At 61.3% G+C, this 13075-nt stretch overlaps 2 protein-coding genes across 3 annotated transcripts; both read left to right on the top strand.

Moving 5' to 3' along the window:
• Positions 1-87: 87 nt before the first annotated feature.
• LOC118915261 (uncharacterized) lies at positions 88-6344 on the top strand. Of its 2 annotated transcripts, none has more exons than XM_057489617.1 (3): positions 88-1033; positions 3889-3924; positions 4563-6344. In XM_057489617.1, exons 1-3 carry the CDS (start codon positions 114-116, stop codon positions 4732-4734), a joined length of 1128 nt encoding a protein of 375 aa, XP_057345600.1. In that variant the 5' UTR covers positions 88-113; the 3' UTR covers positions 4735-6344. The 2 variants fall into 2 exon arrangements, with proteins under 2 accessions (XP_057345600.1, XP_057345601.1); XM_057489618.1 differs by having other exon boundaries at positions 4578-6344.
• A 1981-nt stretch (positions 6345-8325) lies between these two features.
• On the top strand, positions 8326-12819 carry LOC118915192 (inactive serine/threonine-protein kinase PLK5). The gene is made up of 6 exons (XM_057489619.1): positions 8326-8449; positions 8780-8889; positions 9009-9119; positions 9567-9654; positions 10451-10606; positions 12432-12819. The coding sequence occupies exons 1-4, from the start codon at positions 8398-8400 to the stop codon at positions 9579-9581; spliced, it is 288 nt and encodes a 95-aa protein (XP_057345602.1). The 5' UTR covers positions 8326-8397; the 3' UTR covers positions 9582-9654; positions 10451-10606; positions 12432-12819.
• Positions 12820-13075: the final 256 nt, after the last annotated feature.

Consider the following 13075-nt stretch of genomic DNA (forward strand, 5'->3'; position numbering starts at 1 on the left):
CGCCCGTGGCTCGGTGACCTTGGGAAGCCCGGGGCCGGGGAGCCGCGCGGGAACTGACCGCCCCTGCCCCCTCCCGGGGCTGCTATTCCGGGCGCCGCGCTCAGGGCCCGGGAATGTGCGCCAAGTGGGGTGGCCCTGCCCGGGTTCCCGGAGTCTGGGGCGCCGCCCCCTCCCCACCGGTGCCCAGATCGCGTCCCCTCGAGGGCCCCCTTTCCCGGTCACTAACCCCCTCCCCAGCCCCTCCCCTCCCCCTCCCTCAAAGACGCCCCACTCAAGAACTGGCGAGGCTGAGTTCGGATCCCAGGGCTCCCGGCCACCCCCGGCGCAGGGCCCCAGCGCACCGCGGGAAGCTCAGCCCCAGGGGCCGGGCGTGGGGGGCGGAGAACCCCCTCCCGGCCCGGCCTGGCGCATTCCCGGGAGCTGCTGTCACCAGAGGGCGCGCCCCACCCCTCCTCCCGCCTCCACGCCCGCCCCGGACTAGGAACTGTGGCTGCGGGTCAGACCCGGGACCAGAAAGTCTCCCTCCCGTGCGGCTGTGGTCCCCTCCTCTCCGACCTCAGTCTCCCCATCCCGGCAACGGGGTCGTAGGGGTCTCCACCGCGGAGACCCCCTGCTTCCAGCCGGACCCCAGCTGCTTGCGCGTCCTGGCAAGAACCGGGCTGGCCCTGAACTCCCCCTACCCTTTCCCCCTGCACCCCCTCCGCCTCCATCACGCAAGGGTGCAGCGGGCACCCTCTGCTCGCCCCCTCCCCTGCTCCTTGCTATCGCCCATGATTCTGCGTTGGTGGGCTAAGGAGATGGGGACGCTAAAGGGCAGTGGGTGGACTGCCCCTGTGCACCGAGGCTTGGCCCGAGTGCCCCCTGCTCCTCCCAGAGCCCACCACAGGGTCTCTAGCCCGGACCGCAGGGAGGGCTTTGCCAGCGCAGCTGTCTGCCCTTCAGCCTGGAGCAGCTCAGAGCAGGACCACCCAGTGCCACTCATTCCTCTGGCATTTATCGAGCACCCACCGTGTGCCAGTGCAGCTGTGAACAGGTGAGCCAGAGAGTCAGCCTTTGGGAGTGGACAGTCCCACCTTCCGATCAGGATGCTGGGAGTAAGTAGCCCAGGCCCACTGCAGATGGGGCGGGGGGGTCGGCAAGGCCCTCCGTGAGGAGGTGGGGAGAGGGCAGCCCAGCTAGAGGGAACGGCATGTGCAAAGGCCAAGGGACAGTCAGGATCTGGCGCTGGTGGAGCAAGTGGCCTGGGCTGGGGGCAGAGCTGAGGTCAGAGAGGGGCTGGGGGCTGAGAGAGGGTGCTCTAGTTTTGGGAAAGACGCCCTAGGCTGCCACGGGGGCAGGAGCAGGGGCCAGGAGAGCAGTGGGGGGAGGCAGTGTCAGCATCCTGGGGTGGGGGCTGTGTGGGGTATAGGTGGAGGGGAGCAGCAGTGGGTGGCCCCAGCTGGGCTGCTTGGGAGTGGAGTCTGCAGGAGGGGCTGGCATATCCCAAGTGCAGGCATCCTCTACTGGGCACCCACTGTGCACCAAGCTATGGACCTGGAGCCTGCAGGACATCAGACATAGATCAGGCTTGGCCCCAGGGCTCCACCAAAGGCACTGCCAAGCCTCCCTCCGATGTGCCTCGTTCCTGAGTCCCCGTCCACAGTGCCATGCAAGGTGTGCATGCAGCAGGCAGGTACTCTGCAAGGTGTGCATGCAGCAGGCACTGTATCCCTCAGAGTGCGTACAGGGACCACTGCATCCTGCAAGGAGGGTATACAGAAGGCACCATGCCCTGCATGGGGGCCCTAGTGCTTGTGGGGTTGCCAGGTGGGATGGGGTGAAGGCGTGGAGTCCCTGCCCACCCTGCCCACCCCCAGCATTGCTTCCCCTCAGTCTGCAGCTCTGCCACTGTCCTCAGGCCGTAACTTGGCTGAACTCAGCTCACAACACCTGGTGCAGGTGTGTGTGTGGGGGATTGGGAGGTTCAGAGGCTCCAGGTGCAGGGGCATCTCGGCCGCCCTCAGCCTTGTGCTTGGCACAGGGGTCAGCGGCGACCCCCTGCCCTGAGCTCCAGCCTGGACCCCCACCGAAGGGCAGATCAGGCCAAGTGGACACGGGTCCCAGCAGATGTGGGTCAGGTGGGCTCCTGCTCCCTCTGTGACCTCACAACCCCGGGGCTTGGGAAATGCCTACGAGCAGATCCTGTGGCCTCTCTGTGCCCCACCATCCAACAACTGCTTGTGGGCCCAACCACGTGATCCCCGGGACACATCAGCCCCCTGGGTAGACTGGGTAGGAGGGGCCTGGTCCGTGGGGCTGCCCAGCAGTGCATGGGCATGGGGGGGGGCAGGGACCAAGACCTCTCATGGCCAGGGTGGCACATTAGCTGGGGTTGTGGGGGCCCTCTGCCACCTGGGAGAGCCACCCCAGGGAGGCGCCCACAGAAGGATGAAGTCCCAGGGATGCCACTGAAGCAATTCAGGGTACCCTGTGACTTCCTACCAAGGGGTCTCCCCAATGGGCATCTGGTCTTTCTGTCACCCTCGTCACCCACAGGCCGTTCCACTGACCAGGGATGGAGTGCTTACCCTGCTTGCAGTGGCTGTTGCCTCGGAGCTCCCATATCTGATATATAGGACAGCCCCCTGTGAGAGGAATCCTCACCCCCACTTTATGGGTGGGGACCTGCAGAGGGCCAAAGTCACAGATGGCAAGATGTGGAGGTCCCAGGCCGATCCCACACCCACGTCTGAGCAGGTGTCCTGAGCTCCTTCTGAGGCAGGAGCTGGGGGGACTTGCTCAAAGAGAGGGCCTGGGCGGGGGCACCAGGAGAAAGGGGCCATGAAGGAGAGGGTGTTCCCAGCAGAGGAATCAGCATGTGCAAAGGCCAGGTGGCCGGAGGAGTGTGGTGAGAACCAGACCCAGTAGAAGGCCTCGGCAGACAGAGTGGGGTGATGAAGGGGGTCGGCTGGGAGGCCACAGACAGGCAGGGGCCTCGCCTCACACAGCCTGGGGGCCGGGAAAGTTTATTCAGAGATGGCACGTCATCTGAGGTCTGCTCTAAATGAAAAGATGAGAAAAGTTATGGAACGATGCCCTTTATGTAGAAGGAAACCATACAGACAGGACATTGGGGGATGAACCCCCAGGAGTGAGGCCCCAGTGATCGTGGGGTGGATGCTATGGGTGACTTTGACTGCCTTGTATGTTTTATTTGAATTTCTTTTAATAAGCTCCTAATTTTTTGTCTTTATTTTTAAAGAAAAGTGTTATTTTGGAATAATTTTAAATTTACAGAAAGTTGCAAAGATATTACAGAGTTCCTATGTTTTGTCATTAGTAGTACAATGCTCCCTCCAGGGGCATCCCTGTCCCAGCCCCAGGACCTGAAGACATGTCCGCTCATGTGGCAGAGGGACCCTGCAGAGGAGATTAGTTAAGGCCCCTGAGACGGGGGTGGCCCTGGGGTCCCAGGGCCCAGGGTCCTCACGAGGGTCCCTATGGGGGGGGCAGGAGGTCAGGGTCAGAGAGACAGGAAGGCGCGGCCCTGTTGGCTGTGCAGATGGAGGAAGGGGCCCCGAGCTGAGGCCCTGGGGCCTCTAGAAGCAGGAAGAGGGGGACACGGTTCTCCCGGGGCCCCCGGAGGAGCTGGTCCTGCCTGCCTGGATTTAGGACGTCTGACCCTGGAATGTGAGGTGATGAATGTGTGTATTTTGAAGCAACCAAGGTGGTGGTAGTTTGTTACAACAGCCTTAGGAAACACATACTATTTGTCACAACTAAGGAATTGATATTGGCACATTGCTATTACTAATTAATAATATGAGTAGTCCTACTCTATTGGCTAAACTCCAAATTTTATTTGGATTTCACCATTTTTGTTGAATTAGTTTTCTTTTTCTGTTCCAGGATCCCACGTGGCATTGAGCTGTTTCTCTTGTTAAGGTAAAAAGATGCAAGCAGATGAAATATAGGCTATCCCCGCAAAAATCTGGCTGGTTCTGATGCCCACATAGCCTGGTACGCAGCCAGAGTCGATCAATGTCCTTGGATAGAGGCCGAGGGGGCAGCCAGCAGGAGAGGGGGTGCCAGGGAAGGTGTCCACCTGCAGGAGCTGTACCCACTTGGGACCCTGAGGACACCCACCCTGCAGGCAGGGTCTGGCATAGCTTGGGGAGGGTCTGGACTTGCCCAGGGCCACCTGGCAGGTCGGCACCTATGGGGAAACGGCTCCCAGTCTGGTAGGGCAGACGCCAGCCAACCTACAGAGAAATGGCATAATTTCAGGTGGTGAGGGTACCCCAGAGGGACTCTCAGGGTATGGTGGCCTTCTGGGCAAGGGGTGGCCCTCGCCCAGGTCCTAGGAGATGAGTGGAGTGGCCAGGTGAATGCTCGGGGGTGGGGAGCCCCGCAGGCAGAGAAAATGGCACGTGCAAAGGCCCTGAGGTTGGGATAAGCTTGGTATGGGATTTCGTGGCCAGAGAGGTCAGGGTGGCTGGGCCGAGGTGAGTGGGTGGGCAGCTGGAGGAACCATGGGGGTGCACCAGTGGGTCTTTGGATGTGATCTGATTTGATTTTGGAAGGTGTCTTGCTGACAGGGAGACATTGAACTTTCCACCCTGGGGCCCCAGAGAATCCACCGAGTCCAGCTCCCAGCCACCCCTTGATTCTGGGAGCCCCCGAGGACCAAAACAATCTGCCCCACCCCACCTTCCAGAGGCCCTGGCCAATGAGGGGCAGATGCCAGGGGCTTGATGCCCCCCTCATCCTCCCCTTGGTCAGGCATTTCTGAGGAATCTTCTACCCAGTTCCTCAGAGGCCCACAGTGGTTACCAGGTCATGCCCTGCCTTGTTCTCCCCAGCCCCTCACTCTTGCTCTGCAAAGCCTCTTGCTGTAGTAAACCCTTGCTTCAGGCTCTGCTTTCAGGACAGGGAAGCTGCCCATTTCAGTCTTTTACTGGCCTGGACATTGTGAGTGGGAGGAAGTGAGAAAAGGGGACAGGGCCTCAGAACTGAGCTCTGGCATCAGGAGAAGGAAGAGGAGCCTCAAAGGAGAATAGAAAAGATTTGGCCTAAAGGCGGGGAAAACGCCTGCAGAGAGGCATCACGGAGGATGAGAGGACAGATGGCACTTCTGGAAGGAGCTGACACTGGTGCTGAGAGCAGGAGCGTCAAGGACAAAGTTTGGTTATAAGGGTGGGGGTGGAAGGTGGAAGCCAACTCCAGAGCCCCCCACACCAACCCTGGGCTGGTCCCCAGGCAGCACGCTGCTGCAGTCATGGGGCTTCTGAAGCGTGGTGGCGGGGTCCCCTCCCACCTGCTCTGCTCCAGGGTCCCCGTCCCCAGGGATGCACCAGGTTGGCGGATGCTCAGGAGTTATAGGCACGCAGTGTCTGCAGCATTTCAAGCCTGAGGCCAGAGAGGGACACTGAGCTGGCTGTCACATCTGCCCACATGCTCTCAGTGTGGCACTTTCTGGAAGGAAGGGACTGCACCACCGCCGACCCCAGGGAGGCCCCCTGGACTCTTTCTGCCCCTCACTGTCTCAGCAGCCGCCTCTCAGGTCAGCACAAGAACAGACTGGAGGGAAGGCGAGTTTGTGGCCAGAAGCATGGGGGTGGAGGTGGGGGTGGCCAGGCAGGGGTGCCGGCCTGTGACTGCCTCTGCCTAGGGAACCCTGCGGGGGTCAGCATAGGAGGCTCAGGCAGCCCCGCTGAGCCCAACACCACCTCGCTTCTTTGCAAACTGCAATCCTTCTTTGCAATCTTTGCAAAATGCCTTAGTATCCCCATCTGTAAAATGAGGATATTGATAAGCCCCCCCTAAGGCTGTAATTTTTGGAGAGGGCTGAATCTAATGTTTTCCATTTTTTAAAATCTTGGCAAAATCCACATAGTGTAAAATTCACCATCGTAACCATTTCTGAGTGCACAGCAGGGGGTGTCAAGCACAGTCACGTGTCGTCAGCGGTGCCCACCCTCCCTCTCCAGAACTTTCCGTCCTCCCAAACGGAAGCTCTGTCCCCATGCAACACTAACCCCCACCCCCTCCCCCAGTCCCCGGCCCCACCGTCCACTTTCTGTCTCTGTGGATGCAGCTCCTCTGGGGACCTCCTGGGAGGGGGATCAGACGGGATTTCGCTGAGCCCAACCACACCGTAGCAGGTGTGAGCATGTCCTTCCCTTTTAAGGCTGAATACGATTCCCGTGTGTGCAGGTGGACACATTTTATCTGTTCATCACCAATGCACATGAACGAGTTGCTTCCACCTTTTGGCTGGTGTGATTCATGCTGCCATGGATGTCTCTGTTTTAACAGATAAAGTTATTGTATTTTTTTCATTCAATTTTCATTCTAGGGTGCTGTTGGTTGGTGGGGAGCCTGCTAGGGGGGTGTGCAGACTGGGAACCGCAGTTCTCCCAGCCCGTGGTGGAGGCTCAGCCAGGAAAACGCAGCGGACAGCAGGGGACAGGGAGAGCTTTCTCTGTGCGGAGGGCACAGCTGGCAGGCAGGCTGTGGGGCACCTGGTGAGGAGCTTGGGATTTCTTTCCCTTCAGGACGCTTCTGAGGGTTCAGTGGGCCCAGCTGCCTGTCCCTGCCCACAGTGCCAAGTCCCTTGGGGCACAAAGTCTTGAGCGTGTCATGGGAGATCGGGGGCTCCTGACTCCTTGCTGCCTCGGATGTAGGTGGGCCTCGAGTTACTTGCAGCCCAGCCGTCCTGGGCTTTTGGCACCTTCCTGAGGCTGGCCTCCCCGTCTGTAACGTGGCGTTAACAATAGCACCTGTCTCAGGGCGGTGGAAGGGGCCTGGCGCAATTGCACTTGCCTCGGGAAGCCTCCTCGACCCTGGGGCTTGGTTAGGTCTGGGTGGTTCCCTGGTGGGAGGTGTGCTACTAAGGAGCCCGTAGACTCCAGGGGGACCGGTACACAGCGGCTCAGATCCCCGGCCCCCCAAGCTGCCCACCTTCTGTCATGTGGCACCTGGTTCTCAGCAGGGGACTTGGGCTCCTGGGCTGCAGCCAGCTGGCCTGGAATCAGAGGCCAGCTCCCCACAAAGGTGCCTGAGTCTTGCTCTGACGTAGGCACCGGGGCCCCCCCAAACCCGGTCACCCCCATTTGACACACCAGATGGACATGTGACAACTCTGAAGGTGTTTCCTGTCTCTGGTGTCATGGACCGGCCAGATTCCGAAATTTGGTGCCTGGAAAATCCCAAGGCCTGATCCCTGCTGATCCCTCCCCAGCCTCGGTGTCACATAACATTTGGGGGTTACCATGGTGGCGTCCAGAGGCAGCTGCCTGGAGTCAACTCTCGCTTCCTGGCTAGTAAGCGACTTAACCTCCCTGGGCTTCAATGTGCCCAGCTGGGAAATGGGGACCGGGCCAGTTCCTCCGCCCCAGGACTGGTGTGCGGGTAAACCGAGAGAACGCTAGGTGAGGGCTCAGACCTGAGCCTGTCGCGTGGCTCAGAGACGCCTGCCTGGACAAGTCCCAGCGGGGCCGCCCCACCCGCCAGGCTCTCCTCTGTCTGCCAGGCCTGTGTCACAAGCTCTGAGTGCCCCCAGTCGGTCCTCCAGTCCTATCCATCCTCACTGCAGAGTGTCCCGCATGTAGAACACCCCGACACCCCCAACCCTCAGCCGTGGCCCCTCTGGGTCCCTGTCCCAGACCTCTCCTTCCCACCAGCCACAGTGGCGGGGACATGGGGCAGTTTTCTGCCACGTGGGCCTCGGGGACCTGCCTGCCTGGAGAACGCACGGCCTCCGTTCAGCGCAGCCAGCCTCACTCTGCGGAGGGCCCTGACTGCCAAGCGCCCCTGGGGGGCCTCCCCGAGAACGAGGCCATCCCGCCGCCTCCGTTTCCTGCTCACAGGTTTCCCCTGCGCTGAGGTTCCCTCTAAGCGTCAGGCTCAGGGACTGGAAGGGCGAACGTAGGGCGCGCGGGACGCGAGCGCCGCCCCTGTCCCTGGAACCCCCGCCAGCCCGGCGGCCCCGCACGCCCCTCCCGCAGCGGCCCAGCCCCAGCGTCGTTCGACGCGCCCCCCGGCGGCGCGCGGCCCCCAGAGCCGCGGTGTTGCGTGGGGGTCCGGCCGGGGGCTGCGCCCGGGAGGCCCCCCGGGGGGTGGAGTCCGGGCCGCGGCGGAGGCACAGTTGCCTCCCGCCCGTCTCCGCCTTTTTGCACGACCCGAGATCGGGACGCGTCTACAGGCGCGGGAAGCTGATCGCGAGTCGGCGGCCAGGCGGCCGGGCCAGGAGGCTCGGGGCTGAGCCGACGTGCGGTCCGGCTTGTTCATTGGGGCGCCCCGCGGCTTTTGTTTCTGCGCGCGCGGTGTGTCCGCCGGGTCTGGGCTCCAGGCTCGCGTGGGCTGGGCTCCTGGGCCTGCGGTTGGCCGTCGCGCGGTGTGCGCTGCGTGGCGGGAATGGCACTGGGCGCGCTGTGCGGTGTCGGCGGGTTGCGCATCCAGGCTGTGGGTATGTGCCCCAGTGCTACCAGGGTGGTGCCTTTGTGTGGACCCCACTGGGCTGCGTGTGTCCGGATTCTTTGCCCATCCCCGCGCCTTCTGTGACCCGGGGTGCTGTTTTGTGCAGCCTCCAAGCGCTGCGCTGCGGGCCCTGGGCTGAGGGCATCAGGGGTGGATATGTCTTAAGTGTACGTGTGCCTGGGTCTTTGGGTGTCGCTTTGCGTTGTGTACGCTGGTGTGAGGCTGTGAGCTGTCTGTGTGTGCGTGAAGAAGCCAGGCCACCTGTCTGCCCACCTGTGCACAGCTGGCTGCTGAGCTGGTGACTTTCGGTCCCCCGCAGGGCGCCTTCAGCTGCTGCTACAAGCTGACCGACAGCCCACCAGCGCGGTTTGCCCTGAAGGTGGTGCCTCGTGGAGAAAATGGGGCGGCCCCCTGCATCCCCGCGAGAAGGTACCACCCTGCTGGCAGCCCCCATGGGATCCCCAGGGATCTCCGGGCTCTCCATAGGGGGACAATGTATGCTGCTGGCATGAACTCTGCAGAGGGTGTACTTGGGGCCCTGCCCGCAGGTGGAGTGCAAGATTGCCCTGCACAGCCGCCTGCGACACCGTAACATCGTGGCCTTCTACAGACACTTTGCAGACCACGTGTACGTGGTGGTGGAGTTCTGCAGCCGCCAGGTGGGGCAGGGGGGAGCCCGCATAGCCCATGTAGCTGCCGCGTCTGTCTGTGGTCATCCTCTACACACCTGAGCTCCCCTGTGCCTGGCACATGCCTACCTCCTTCGTTTCTGGTCACCTGGCCCTTCTCCAACTTACCTATGGCCACGGGGGTTCCCTTGGCTCCCCTGAGCCTCCGGAGCCTACGTGGGTGTCCTGGTGCTGGGGCTGCCGCCTGCCGGTCACCTGCAGTCCTTGGTGCACATGCTGGGGGCATGGCAGACGTGACGGAGCCAGAGGTGGGCTACTACCTGCAGGGCCTGGTCCGCAGCCTGGGTCACCTCCACCAGCGGCAGATTGTGCAAGGGGACCTGAAGCTCAGTGGGCACCGGGAATGCAAGCAGAGGGTGGCGGGAGGTGGGGCGCAGCTCCGCCCTCACACTCAGTGCCCTCCTGTCCTCCCACCAGGTAACTTCTTCCTGAACAAAAACATGGAAGTCAAGATCGGGGACCTGGGGCTGGCTGCCAGGGTGGGGCTGGGAGGCCACTGCCACAGGTGAGTGGGAGGCTCTGAGCAGTCTCTGGGTGGGCCTGGTCTGGCATGCGGGCCCTGGACTTCCTGAGCACCCCCCTACCCTCCCCCAGAGTGCTCTGTGGGACCCCAAGCTTCCTGAGGCCCCCGAGGTTGTCTCCCGGAACAGGCACCCCTGCCAGGCAGGTGTCTGGGCTTCGGGCTGCACCGCGTGAGTGGGTCTCCAGGAAGCCCGGGCCTGGGGAAAGCAGGCAGGAGAGCACAGGTGGGGCCAGGTATGGACAGTGGGAGCGGCCCAGGCAGGTAGAGCCAGGTGTACGTATGTCCGGGGAACTTAAGTGGGGGGTGGCTGGTGTGGGCATACATAGAACAGACATGGACAGGGGTGTGCACGTGTGGGCGATGCACCTGCCACCATTTCAGTGTGCAGGTGTGAACAGGGCATGGGGGGAACGTATGCTTGAGGACAGTTTTGAGTGTGCAGAGAGGTGTGGACAGGTGGAGGTACGTAGGCAGATCAGGACACTATGGAGGCGTGAGGTGTTTGCAGGAGTAGAGGAGGTGCGAGCATACATAAAGCAGAGCTGGAAAGACACATGCAGGTGCAGGCAGGTGTAGCCAGATGTGGGGCAGGGATAAGAAAGTGGACGTGAAGCATGTATGGGGCCGGGGATTGTGGGGACGTGTGGCCAGGTATGCTCAGGCAGGCGCATGCCAACCCTGCAAGCCCAGAAGAGAATCAAGCAGGTACCCAGGTTCCTGTCCCACCTGTCCCGGCCCAGGTACATGGTGCTGACTGGCGCCCCTCCTTTCGTGGCAGCACCTGTGTCAGAGATGCACTGGAACATCCATGATGCCGCTACCCTGAGCCCACCCACCTGTCCCCCAACGCAGCCACCTCATTGCCCGCCTGCTGGCACCCAGCCCAGCCGAGCAGCCCAGCCTGGACCACCTGCTGCAGGATGTCTTCACACAGGTGCGTGGGGGTCAGCGGGGGGCCGCCCTGGGGCAGGGTGCTGAGCCCCAATAGGCAGGGGCTGGGTGAGCCAAGCCAGGCACTGACCTCCAACACCCACTCTGGCCCGGCTGCCAGCCCACTGCTGCCGCAGTCCACCCATCTTCACCGTCATCCCGCCTCTGCGCAGGCTTTTCTGGAAGGTGGGCCAGCTGCTGCGGACTCAGCGCCGGCCACCCGGGGAGTCCCTCACCTGCTGTGCATCTCATGCACCTGCTGTGCTTCCCACCTGCTCTGCACCCTCTTGCCCACGGCAGATGCCTCCCCACCCCCACCCCCACCCCTGCAGGGGGCCAGCCTCTGCCCCCACAACTCCCGCACCTCCCCCAGGTTGCCTCACTCCCAGCAAGGCTTCAGGTCCAGGAGAAGACCGTTCCAACCCTGACCCCATGGAGTGGGGCAGCGAGGTGGGGGATCGGGGCACAGGACAGGGTGGGGGCATGTGCGGGCACCCTCACAGAAAGGCTGGGCATTGGGAAAAGTTGGGAGTCTTTAGAACAGGGAGGCTGAGCCCCTCCCCCATCTCAGGGCCCATCTGGGATCTGGGCCACCCCTGCCCCTGTTGCTGGACGGGGGAAGCGGTGTCCTGCTTTGGGATGGCACCCTCATGGCCCTGTGCCCATCCAGGGGGTACACTGTGGGGCTCCCGTCCCTTCTTTTGCCTTCCTTTGATCATGCATCAGGTATTTATTAAGCACCTATTATACACACAGGCAGGCACCTACTGCCTGGTGGAGGAGAATAGTGCTAAACAAATGAATGACTAAATTGATTTCAGGTGGCTTTTCTGAAGGAAATGAACCAGGTGAGGTGACAGATTTGGGGGTGGAGACAGCATGGTTGTGGAGAGGCTTTCTGTGGAAGCAATGTTTGGGTGAGTTGTGGATGATGAGAGGGGGCCTGGCGGGAACAGCATCTGAGGCACGTGGAACAGCATACACGAAGTCCCTGAGGCAGGACCGAGCATGGTGGGTTTCTGGAATGGAGACGGGAAATAGGGAGGACGTGAAGTCAGTGGCCTCAAAGGTCCTGTTGTGGTTGGGGCATGAAGGAGGCATCCCCCTTTCTGGTGGGAGTGGCAGGGGACTGGTGGGGAGGTAGCTAGACTAGGCACACGGGCAATGGTGGTACCAGTGGAGGCGTCCCATCCCCCCAAACCCCAGGGCTGTTCCGGGGCTTGCTGTCGGGGGGGCCCCATGAAACAGTTGCTCTGGGATGGGAGTGGGAATAAAGTTTTGACTCCTAAGTACAAAAACAGCCAAATCGAAAATAAAACGTGTTTACGTGAATCCAAAATGTAATTTTGGGTCATCTCCGTGTGTGGTTACATTTAGCAGCTGTCAAAATGTCATTTCGCTGGAGATTCATTTTTAGCTGGAGGTTTTCCTGAGAAATGACAATTTCTGAGAAATCACAGCCGGTCCTGATACAGACGTCAAGCGCAGTAGGATGCGATACTTTTCATTATTCTTTCATCTTAAAGTGAAGGCCCCCTCCCTGTTCACACTAGAGTGTGGATGATACACTTGCCCTGGCCCGGGCTGGGTCTCAGCTAGAGAGGCTTGTCTTCACAGCTCTGCCTGCCTTAGCCTCAGTTTCTCCACTGGTACAGTAGAGCCCTGGGCTCCTGACTCAGGGGTTGTTAGGCATGGACGGCTGCTAAGGCCCAGGTCAGGGGCCTCCCAGTCTCCTGTCCACTTGCCCCTCTCCCCAGAGGGCCAGGGCTGGGTGTAATCCGGGGGGGACCCTTTTCCTTCACCTCAGCTCCTCCCTTGCCCCTTGACAGGTCAGCTGAGATGGAGACCAGGGTCAGCTGGTGGTGAGCCGCAAGGGGGAAGAGCTCACGGCCTGGGAACCGAGCCAGCCCAGCACCTCCCACCTGCTGGGTGTCCCACAGAACTGCGGCTGCGCGGCAGCTGCCCATGCCAGCAGCTTCTCCGTGCTCTCCACATGCTGCAGAGCATCTAGTGGTCAGAGTGGACCTCTGCATGATGCTGCCAGGGACCCAGGCTCCATTCCTTTTCCCGCTGTTCCCCCAAAGGGGGTGCCCTCGGACACAGTTGGGGGAGCATGCACGGGGTATGGGAGGTGGGGGTCCTTGCCTCATGGCCTGACTGTTCAACCCACAGTTTCTTTTGGCTTTATTCTTTTCCATTAAAGAAAACTTGATTCTTTGGGGGAGTTTGAGGCACTTTGGCAAGAGGGCACTCGAACCTGGAGTGATCTGAGCCCACTGCTGTCTGTGGCAGAGACACACAGCCCACATTTCCACCAGCACAGGAGTGAGTTCCTAGGCTCTGAAGCACCTGACACTCGGGCGGTGCGGAGGCGGATGTTGGAGGCCGAGAAGGCGGGGACCGCGCTGTGCAGGGCTGTGGGGCAAGGGTGCCTGTAATACTGGCAGCACTGTGCTGGCTGCTCTGGGCAAAG

This window comes from Manis pentadactyla, chromosome 12 (assembly GCF_030020395.1).
Source record: "Manis pentadactyla isolate mManPen7 chromosome 12, mManPen7.hap1, whole genome shotgun sequence".
In the NCBI taxonomy this organism is placed as follows: domain Eukaryota; kingdom Metazoa; phylum Chordata; class Mammalia; order Pholidota; family Manidae; genus Manis; species Manis pentadactyla.